Below are 12033 nucleotides of genomic sequence, written 5' to 3' on the forward strand. Positions count from 1 at the left end.
CAGCCGTTGTTTTCTATGCGATTTCGAGTTCTTGAATTTAATTCTGGCTTTTTAAGGAGAAACATGGCGAACATGGCGCCATGAAACATGGCGAACTATAGGATGAAAAACAAGCGTAAACACAAGTTAGCAATTCAATATGCTAAGCGTCGACCCACTGTAGAGCACAAGGATAAGAGTCACCTATAGGCACAAAACGACCTAGGAAAAAAATACTTATTTTGTCGCACTTGAAAAATTCTTGTATCGCTTAAAAGAGGTGCCAAGCTATAGCCTATAAGCCTGGTGAATTTCGGGCGTATTGTTTGTTACATGGACCTTCTGTTAAAATCTTTAATGCCATTCCTGAAAACATGACATTTTGCACGCTAGTGTTACGTGAACAATGATAGCTCTGCTTCTAACCAATATTTTCACATAAAGTTTTGTGTGCTGTTTCTCTATAGGTGGATCTGTGCATTCAAGTAGAATTATTTATAACAAGCGTTAACTTGCGAGCAAAACAAACTTGCCAAATATCAAATTTCTCACTCCTTTTATTATAGCACACCTAGGCTTCAAGATATGATGGTCGTGGAGGTTAGATGCACAGGATTTTGTCCTCACTACATAACTGCAAAGTCAGGTTTGAGTCGCTCCAAAAGTTCTTAAGTTATCACTGTTGGCCCAACATGCGTATTTTGGCCCTTTTTGATTTTAATAAATTATTTTATTTTCTATATTTTTAGCTATTTGATCATTTATATGTTAAGATTTTCCAAAGCCCTACAAGCCAAAACCATAATTGTAACTCTTGAACTAATACTAAAATTTTTTCTTGAAGGTGCTGATCTACCTTAATGTAATCTTCACACTATAGAAATGCAAAGGATACACACACACACATAATATATATATATATATATATATATATATATATATATATATATATATATATATATATATATATATATATATATATATATATATATATATATATATACATAGAATGTGAAGCATTTCTTTGCGTACTGTAAGTCCTTTTGGCATATATCTGCGTGTCCATCTATCTATCTAGCCACTTACATCTGGGTGCTCTCGTGTTTCCCCCCTTAGCTTGGCGTGAACCAAAATTAGTATGGAAGGGAAAGAAGGTATGACGAATTTGACGCATTGGTCAACACATGAATAATGTCCCAATGCCGTCGCATGCGCCATCAAACACTTCCTGCCAAACAGTGGCACATACCCGCGGGCGGTTATGTGCCACTGTATGGTTGCTGAGTTGCTGAGGAAATCCTGTGCACACCATTTAATAAATTTTTATTAGTAAAAAATGTCATTGTAGAGCAACAATTCAGATTTCAAAAGGGAAAGTTAAGAGAAAAGGCACTAGTGCAAATTAAAAATAAAATCATCCAAAGTATTGAAAAAAATTTATTTGCATTGGTTATATACATCTACATTTCCAGAAAGCCTTTGACTCCATCAAACATAAAATCTTATTCTTATAAACTTGAAGCCTATGGCCTTAGAGGTAAAGCTCAAAATCTCATCCGTAGTTATCTGCAAAATCGTTTACAGTGCACTTGTCTCCCCGACGCTAAATCTGAAAAAGCTGTAATCAAGTGTGGGGTGCCTCAAGGCTCTGTACAAGGCCATCTACTATTTAAAATATATGTAAATGGCATCATTAATATCCCCTTTACTGGCAAGGTCTTAATGTATGCCGACGACAGTAGTGTTTTTTTTTTTTTCTGGGCTGATTTGAAGAAGCTAGGGGCAATGTCAAACAACTGGTTGACTGAACTTAATCTTTGGGTATCTTCTAATCAATTAAAAATAAATGTTCAAAAGACAAAAATCATGCTTTGTTATCCTAAGAATAAAGATATAGATTAGAACATGAAACTGTATTATGGTGATTTTGTGCTAGATCTCATAGATAACCATTCATTTTAAGGCGTTACTTTTCAATCAAATTTAAGCTGGTCCCAACACGTGAACAATGTAAGAGTGAAGATAGTGATGTGGATTGGCATATTGAACCACTTACGTAACTTCTTAACACCCAAGCTAAAGAGAGAATTGTATTTTTCAATAATCCATTCTCATTTTAGTTACTGTCTATTGGTATGGCGAACAGGAGTTAAGACCGATAATGAGAAACATTCCATATTACAGAGAAAGGCAGTTAGACAACTTCATTCAGGACATAATATAGACTCATCAGAGCTCATGTCAAAATATAACATTCCGCATTTCCACTTTATTTACAAGATAAAATAGTCTATGTACATATATTGTGAGGTATCGGGAGACTGGAGCTCTGGAGACTGGAGTTTCACCCATCACTACCTAAACAGAAACACCGGTCATTACATAAAACATGCATAGTTCTTGAAAGAATGTGTACTAATTATTGGATACAGGCAACTGATTACCAAGTCATGAAATTATGTATTGAGCACCCTGAAATAATTGAAACGACACGATCGTGCAATAACTATAAAAATTTTAAATTGAAAACTCAGTGCTTCTTTCACATTTAGAATAAATTAATATTTTGGGCACGGTTGATCGGGTGGCAGTCTCCCACACAATGTGTGTATGTGGATGTGTGTATACATACATGTATGTGTGTGTATATATCTGTAAGCACATTTGCATGACTTTCTTATTTTTCCTTTCTTTTCTTTTTAACCTACTTGTGCCCATATGTAGCAACTGTGTCAAATAGTATTACTTGTTGTTCTAGGCACCTTGCAGTGCAGAGTTCTTTTGTAAAGCTGACGGCTGCTATCATGAATATGTATATTTTATGTAATAATTTTTTTGGATTATATATGCAACGTTCTTTTCAATTGTGAATGGCCACGTAGCACTACCACTGTTACGCCCAGCACAAGCGGGACCTCGTCAGGAGGCAAATCACCTTCTTTTCTCCCGAGTGCAGGCAATGCAAATGCATTGTCCGAAAAATGAAAATAAAAAAATGAACCATAATGTTTCTGAAACGTCAGTTGTGGTTGCAGTGCTGGCTATCTGATTTTATAACGCTTACATAAGTTCTTTTTTAATACAGCCATCACGTCAGGTAAATGGGAATTGTAGCTGGGCATCATGCGCTAGAGTTGACTTATGTACCAATGTCCATGGCTACCATCCTCCCGAGCATCAGCGCTTCATATCAGCTGATAACTTCTGGTGTTGCTAATACTAATGTTCCTGTTGGCAATGCTGCGCAAGTGCAAACTGGTTATATAAACATCTGCAATTCTTCAACATATGTCTCTGCATGCAATATTTATGCATATATTTAGCATCATTTCATGACCTGTCACTCAACAAAAAAATTACAACACGGTCACGTTCTCTCCACATGCTTCGAATAACCTCGATTCCAAGCAACGTGGGATCTGCCTAATTCTTTCATTGGACACAATGCACAAAAAGTTTATATATATATATATATATATATATATATATATATATATATATATATATATATATATATATATATATATATATATATATATATATATATATATATATATATATATAAAAAATTGGCTGCTCTGCCTCGGTGTGGCTTGATGTCAGTTCTGCTATCAATAGTGTCATAAAAAACAAATTACCTCCCAATGCATCACTTTTGTGCTTTTTGATTCATGCATGAAAACCAACTGCAATGATAACTGACCCCAGCACTGCATGCCAACAGCACCATTAATGTGCCTTATAATTTTCAAGAAACAATCCTGTCAAATGTCCACTTGAATTGTAGCACCATTAGGATCAGGAAAAGAAAACTGAAGGACTCAACATGCTCACACCATATTTTTTATATGAGATATTGTAACTTTTTGTCAGTCACCCAAGGCAGAGGAAGTAAAAAAAAAACATGTGGATAATGTCAGCTCATTTATGGGTAATACAAGAACAGGCCGTCACTTCCATTCATATTCACATCCACCCACACTCTTACTACCTCAACAACATCCCCTGCGGTTACTCAGCCATTGGGCATCGCACTCTGCTCAAAGGAATGGGTTCAATTCTCAGCCATGGCAACCACATTTTGGTGGTGGTTAAATGCAAGAACACCAATCTATTTATAGTTCACTGCATCTTAAATACCCATGGTCATTAAAATGAATCAAAAGTCGTCCACTGAAGCATACAGTGATCATATTGTGGTTTTGGAATGCAAAACCACACAAAATAACTACTTACTCCCTTAACGATGCGCAACCTTCGATCCATGAAATCAGGGTCAAGCAAGTATGAGTCTTTGTAGTGCTTATGCTGACCCACATTCCAATGATTAATATTTCTTACTGCTGGTTCTTCGAGAGTATGACGAACACATACTGCAATAAGTTGCTCCAGGATAAGCCCAGGTTGTGGCACTTTCTCGAATCAAGGTTTTCGACTCAAAAGTGAAGGTTGCAATGTTGAATAAACACATAGGACGAAATCTGAGCCAAATTGATGAAAATATTATTATGATGTCACACCCTCACCTCATTCACATACATCCATATACAGACAAACCTTGTTGTAATGAAATAGCATGGGATCATTAATTACTTTTTATAATCTGCTCTCAAAAATTGGTAATTAGGCTAACAGAACATTTCTTGACACAATAACACATTCTTGACACAATAACACATTTTTACAGATTTCAAGCCCATTTTAAACAAAAAAATCCTTTACTGTCTCCTAGTGGCAGTTCAAACTAAGTAGACCCAACCATGAAAAGGGGAACTTGCAACAAAACAAAGTTTGCTTGACAAAACACGCCTGCATTCACATTAATTTGAAGAATAGTGTGTTGTGTTTGTGACTTCTTGCACCACTGCAAAGCATGTTCTCTACAGAGTCTATGTCCACAAGGGCCTTTTCTACTTTGGAAGTTTTCACTAGAAGTTCCTCTAAATAGCTTCTCAGCATCCTGGCTATGTCCACAGAAAGCACTGCTTATTGGTAGTTAAGCAAATTTACCATCACCTGTACTATCATCGCTTTAAAAAATTTTTTCAGTACATTTAAAACCAAATTTGTAGTGTCACAACTACATTTTAAAAATATGTGACTCTGAAATAGTCTTTCATTATTTATTTTGCTGTTTATGCTACCTTTAAAGTTTTGAGTCTGATAGGAACCTAATATTTTTTCATTACAGCCAATTATCATGGTGACTAACATTTTCAGTTTTGTTACAAAAAAAAATTAAGCATTCCTGAAATGCAATGTGACCAACCAAAATTCTTATTTCATTTGTTACAATTGATAATTTGTTCTATCAGTGTTTGTTAGAATGACGTTCAACTGTACTTCAATGCTACATTGAATTTCAAAACATATTAACTCCCCTAGATTAACACATATGAGAAACACAGATAGGAAGGATCATGAAAGCAGTAAATTAGATGCATAACTGAAGCACAGACAGAAGAGAGAGAAAATAAGAATGACTAAGGTTATGAGCGATCCAACTATTTAGAACAAAGGGCGTAAATTCAGGGGAAACAAACTCCGCCATGCAGACATAGGCTGAAGACAAGGGAAACAGACAGCACGAATGCTGAATGTCAACTTAAAGGCTATGGTGTGGTGAAAAAAAAGACACAAAACTTATCAATGCATGACAGTGCCGTTAATCTGGGACATGTGCAGCACTATGCTAAGCATAACTATTTAATCATGAGAGTTCTCATTTATACAACGTATCTAAAGGCTAACACACGTACATACTCCCACTAATAAACTTGCTAGGCCTCAACCATAGGACAGACATTTTCATGCATACATTTGTAAAAATTGTGTGCTTGAAACGATGAGCTGCAGTGATAAATTGGATGGTGATGCTCTCTACAACCTTTTATGCTCAATTATTTCAAATTTAGACAGCCTGCCTACCCTCTTTTTAACTGCAATGCAAACTTTCAATTGATATCCTGCATTGTGTTCTCCGCTTGATGAGCTTTAAAGCAGTTGTCTTCACTAATGGTGGACAAAGAATACAAAGACCATTTTCAGCTTTGCAGTGATCACATGATGGCTGTTGAAAGGCCGGCAGTACCTGTGTTCTTTCCACAAAAGTTCAAACTTTTCCAATTAAAATGTCTCACAGAAAAACATTGACTGCTGTAGAGCTTGCAACATTCCACAGTGCATATAGTACAAAGAAGGAAAAAAAAACAGCATATAAACAGGATGAAGCAAAATAAGAACACAAGAATGGGTGCTGTTTTTTCCTTGCTTATAAAAATGTACTAACTAGCCCAGCTTTAGGTACTTATTCAGTCTGCAGTGCAATTCACAGAATTCAGCAAAAACTACCACAACCACTAAAATGGACCAGATTTATAGGCTCAACCACTCCTTGTGCAAACATTTGCGCAAGTAGTTTATCATGGAGTACGAACTAGCTCGAACCCACACCTTGTTAAGCAGAATAACAGATTCCAAGTCAGCCCTGCAGTGCTTATTATCTGCTCTATGTCACGGGCCACAAGACCAACTGGTGCTGCAAATGTGAACTATATCACCAATAAATTTACAAAGGGCATATAATTATGAATTTAGTGCTGTATCGACAACAAGAAACATGCCAAAAGTCCTGCTTAGAAAGCTCATTAAAAGAGCATGCAGGAACTATTTCACTATAGAGAACTGACACAGCAGCAATGATTTGTTCACTCAAGCTTGATGTGAAATACAACAAATTTTCTTAATGCCCACTTTACCATTTGAACCCATCACTCCAACTTCAATTTTTATATCTTGACTACTCCGAACAATCTGTTTTCTGCCTCTTATGATTTAAAGTGTTATTTGAAAGCACATTCGTTTACCACATCGAAACAGGAGCCCGCGCTGCTCGTGATCACTGTGGCAGTGAGGAAATCATTGTCCTCTCGACATATCTTAGAGAGAGAGCCTCTGAGCAGTGTTGGTACACCTCGATGAGCCCCTGCTTTCCAAGTCATCTTGGACACTTGAACATTCGAGCTTCACGTCAGAATGCGAGGACAGCACAGCTGAAGTTTCTATGATCTACCAGCCTAGCTGAATGACTATGACACTCTCGTGTCCAAATGTGTGCCATGATGTTTTTTTTACCTGTCTTCATTTTCTTTTCATTCTTACCTATCTGTCTCCCTAACCTTCCCCACTTCAGCATAAAACTATATTTATCTTCCAGTTCGCCTCCCTGCCTTCCGCATATATTTTATTTCTCTTTCGTTTTCTAGTATATGTGTATGCCATTTTAACCTTTCTTAGACCTAATTGCCACCAACCAGCTCGACTTTCTACCCGAAGTAGAAACTACACTATCTCTATTACAAACACAAGTAAAAAGTTGATGAGTGAAAACACTAAATATTAGAAACACAACTCACCAGCAGATTAAGCAAACAAAAGTTTGGTTTGTCCCTCTATCCACAGGCTTTGTTGCTCACTAACTTTCATTATTTCACTTTCAGCATGCTAGCTAATTATGACATTGAACATTACTGCTGTAGACATATGAGATACTCTTGGTAGATAATGTTGATTATTGCAGCACAGCAAAAAACACGCAACAGTAATTCTAAAGCAGAATGTTTGTGCAAACTCGAAATTATTCCCAAATAAAATTTTCCAGGAAGATAACATTCTTCTCTTTTTATGCTTTCACATTACGGACAAGCGCACTGGAGCTAGAGGTAAATCATTGAAACAAGAATTTCAAAGTAATGACACATGGAGTGAAGTACCCGCCGCGGTGGTCTAGTGGCTAAGTTACTCGGTTGCTGACCCGCAGGTCGCGGGATCGAATCCCGGCTACGGCGGCTGCATTTCCGATGGAGGCGAAAATGCTGTAGGCCCATGTGCTTAGATTTGGGTGCACGTTAAAGAACCCCAGGCGGTCGAAATTTCCGGAGCCCTCCACTACGGCGTAACTCATAATAATATGGAGGTTATTGGGACGTTAAACCCCTCATACCAATCAAGCAAATCAAGGTATGAATAATGTATTGCCCCACCACTCCACACAGGCTGATCAAATGACACAGAACAAGTTCATCCCAGGAAAACTGAGATCCTCTAAAAACTGGCAAGCATGAAAGCGTTACGTCGCGTCAGAAAAGCACATCGCCAGAAGCAGTCACCTCAAGTAAACTCGGGTCTAGAAACAGCGAGTGATATATAAATGCCACAAATGGCAACAACCCACCATTTTCTGTAGCCAGTCACAAAATCCAGGTTCAATAAATGTCCCGACACAGATGTCATGACCATCTTACACATGCTGTTGAATATCCTGTAATCAAACTCGTAAATTTTGTTGTACTTCGACAGTCCTTCACGTCGCTGAAACCGCCCTTGCGACAAGAGTTCTGCGATATTCTTTGCGGCATCATTTTTCTCGGCCACATTCAAGACCCGCATTCTTGAGTCAGGAACTTTGGAAGAAGTTGCTCGGCGCACTAAAACAAAGCCATGGCAACAGTGAAGCGCAGAATCAACACCAATTAAAATTCGGCGCCTCAACACAACGCGCAGATAAGTCAACATCAATGCAGAACACACCACCACGCATCCCACTAAAGCACACCGACACACCACGCGCCAGACGTCGAGACGCGATTATTGCGCAACACAACGGCAAGTTGCTGTTGGTCACGAGTACGTGCAGCGTGGCCCGATGAATGTTGTAAGAGTCGGTTCTTCACTAAGTTTCTCAGATTTATAAACGTGCTGGCAAGTCAATTGTAATCAGCTCATGACACTTATTTTCATCAAATGTCACGTAGACAGTCGCTAAATAACACCGCTCACCACTTCTGGACGCGCCGACAAGCTCAGACAAGCCAAAATGCCAACCTGTGTTGCGAGGCGAAGCATCCTATCCAAATAACTCGGCTGCTTAAAAAAAAAAAAAGGCAATGTGTACACTTACCAAAGAGTAGTAGCGGCGAACACTTATGGTAGTAGTGGTGGGTTGAGGATGAGAAAGGCGCATATTTGTAACCCACAAGCGACCACGGCTCATATGTCGTTGGGAAGAAAGGAAATGGGGAGTAAAGGAGGAAAAGAGAAGCCACCTTCTCCACACAACACCGAGGGCCAGGCCGCTGTACTATCAGCGTTGAATAAAACCCGAACAGCGGCAAGCCGTCCTCTTATCATTACGAACTGGCACACATGCGGAAAGCTGCCGAACAGGATGCGCGCGCCTGTCAATCGTGATAACTGGACGGCACGCACTACATTATCGCAAAGGCTTGCTGCTGTTCGTGTGATAGTACCGCTCTTATGGGAGAAATACCTGTGGCTGCCCGGTGGCAATGGGAGTCGAACCCAGACCACGCGAGCACCACTGCGGTGGTCGAGTGGTTAAACAAACTGAAAAGCAACAAGCCCTTTTTGCTTCACAAAATTATAAGCATAAAATTTTCATTGTCATCATCATCGGCCTGACTAAGTCCACTGCAGGACAAAGGTCTCTCCCATGTTCCGCCAGTTAACCCGGTCCTGTGCTTGCTGCTGCCAATTTATACCCGCAAACTTCTTAATCTCATCTACCCACCTAACCTTCTATATCCCTCTAACCCGCTTGTCTTCTCTGGGAATTCAGTTAGTTACCATCAATGACCAGCAGTTATACTGTCTACGCGCTACATGCCCGGCCCATGTCCATTTCCTCTCCGTGATTTCAACTATGATATCCTTCACTCCCGTTTGTTCCCTAATCCACTCTGCTCTCCTCTAGTCTCTTAAGGTTACACCTACCATTTTTCTTTCCATTGGTCGCTGGGTCATCCTCAATTTAAGCTGAACCCTCTTTGTAAGTCTCCAGGTTTCTGCTCCGTAGCTAAGCACCGGCAAGATACAGCTGTTATATACCTTCCTCTTGAGGGATAGTGGCAATCTACCTGTCATAATTTGAGAGTGCTTGCCAAATGTGCTCCACCCCATTCTTATTCTTCTAGTTACTTCAATCTCGTGGCTCAGCTCCGCGGTTATTACCTGCCCTAGGTAGACATAGTCTTTTACAACTTGAAGTGCACTATTACCTATCTCAAAGCGCTGCTCTCTTCCGAGGTTGTACATTACTTTCGTTTTCTGCAGATTAATTTTAAGACCCACCTTCCTGCTCTCCTTGTCTAACTCCGTAATGATGAGTTGAAGTTCGTCTCCTGAGTTATTCAGCAATGCAATGTAAGGCTCCCTAACTGTTCCCAATCTAGGCTTCTGAAAACCTCCTGTAAGCACGCGGTAAATAGCATCGGGGAGATTGTGTCCCCCTGCCTTACACCCTTTGTAATTGGTATTCTGTTGCTTTCTTTATGAAGCACTATGGTAACAGTTGATCCCCTGTAGATTTCTTCCGGGATTTTTATATATATTTCATCGACGCCCTGATTCCACAGTGTCTTCATGACGGCTGATATTTATACTGAATCAAACGCCTTCTCGTAATCAATGAAGGCTATGTATAGTGGTTGGTTATATTCTGAGCATTTCTCTATTACCTGATTGATAGTATGAATGTGGCCGATTGTTCAGTAGCCTGTTCGAAATCCTGCTTGTTCCTTTGGTTGATTGAATTCTAATGTTCTCTTTACTCTGTTAGTAACTACCTTTGTAAATAGCTTGTATACTGCAGAGAGCAAGCTGATCGGCCTGTAATTCTTCAAGTCCTTGTGATCTCCTTTCTTATGTATTAAGATGATGCTAGAGTTCTTCCACACGCACATTACTCTCGTGATAAGGATGAATCAGGGTACAACATACACGTTCACACCGGGCTCGTAAGCGGCCTAGGGGCCTGCCCCCTCCCCCCACCAGGCAATCGTAAATAGAGGGGGGTGTTTTACAGTGGACAAATAATAATAAAAACAGGTGTTTCTCAAGGCCTTCAACAGGGGCATTTGTTGTATAATGTACCAACTCCTTTGGTCTAGTTGGTACAAGTTTAACATACTAGATTGAGGAATAGTGTGCTTCATGGGCATAATTAACACACTAAAGGAGGCAGAGAAAAAAAAAAGGTGGGTGCAAATTATCAACCATGAATTTTTCTCGAGTTGCCACTTGGGGCCACCCCAGGAAAAAGGAAAGGGAACAAGAAAAGCGGTGAAAATGAGAACTAAAATATGTAATAAATCAAACTAGAGTAGAGAAAAACTGCTATGAAAAATGATGCATATAGCATTGTTGCGCAACACTCGTATATGTCGCTTAGGAATTCAATTTCTACTTTGCCTAGCAAAAAAGCTGGAGTTCTCACCCATGCACCAATTCTGTTATGCCCATGCAGCACAATATTCCACAATCCACATATAAGATAGGTTCAAAATTTTAAAGGTAGCTTTGTGGATCTTTATGTTGCATAAACAGAGTGGCCTGAGAAACTGACAGGACAACTAGCTATGGCACTTCTCTTATTGCCTAGCTTCTTGTACTCACTTAATTTTTCAGTACAGTTTACAATAATTATATATGTAATCACCAATTATAATGCATGTGGCTTTCTCCCTCGCAAGCCTAATTTATTTTTTCACACTGGAAAAGCAACTCAGTTTTAAACCGCAAGAAGTGCATGGCTTCTAAAGCTAACAAGGGATTGCGATAAACCCATTCAATTACTGTTGGACACATGGTTAAGTGAATTTTACAAAATACTACTTCCACACTCCTTCGACATCGGAGAGGGCCGTGAACGCAATATATTTTATTGTTAGGATAGCCACACCTTCTTCAAGTGTAGACCCTTTTTACGTAAGATCACCCTACGTGATCACACTGGAAGAAATCTTCAGCAGATCCACAGCCACCATTGTTCTCCATAAACAAAAAGACAGAATCCCAATAAAGAAGGGTGTAAGGCAGGGGCACATCATCTCTCCAGTGCTATTCACCCCGTGTTAGCAGGAGGTTTTCAAGGAGGCCCTGAATTGGGAAAAGTTAGGGATGAGAGTTAATGGAGAGTATCTTAGTAACCTGCAATTCGCTGATGACATTGCCTTGATGAGTAACTCATGGGACGAA

General features: G+C 39.4%; 1 protein-coding gene across 2 annotated transcripts in view; it reads right to left on the minus strand.

Annotated features, from left to right (window-relative positions):
• Top3alpha (topoisomerase 3-alpha) overlaps positions 1–8629 on the minus strand; it is a 119234-nt gene extending 110605 nt beyond the window's left edge. Inside the window, exon 1 of one of the 2 annotated variants that reach the window (XM_075878574.1) lies at positions 8213–8629. In XM_075878574.1, coding sequence (XP_075734689.1) covers positions 8213–8553 — 341 coding nt within the window. In that variant the 5' untranslated portion in view covers positions 8554–8629. The remainder of the gene's footprint in view (positions 1–8212) is intronic. The other variant, XM_037436007.2, reaches the window with a different exon arrangement.
• Positions 8630–12033: the final 3404 nt, after the last annotated feature.

This window comes from Rhipicephalus microplus, chromosome X (genome assembly GCF_043290135.1).
Source record: "Rhipicephalus microplus isolate Deutch F79 chromosome X, USDA_Rmic, whole genome shotgun sequence".
Classification (NCBI taxonomy): domain Eukaryota; kingdom Metazoa; phylum Arthropoda; class Arachnida; order Ixodida; family Ixodidae; genus Rhipicephalus; species Rhipicephalus microplus.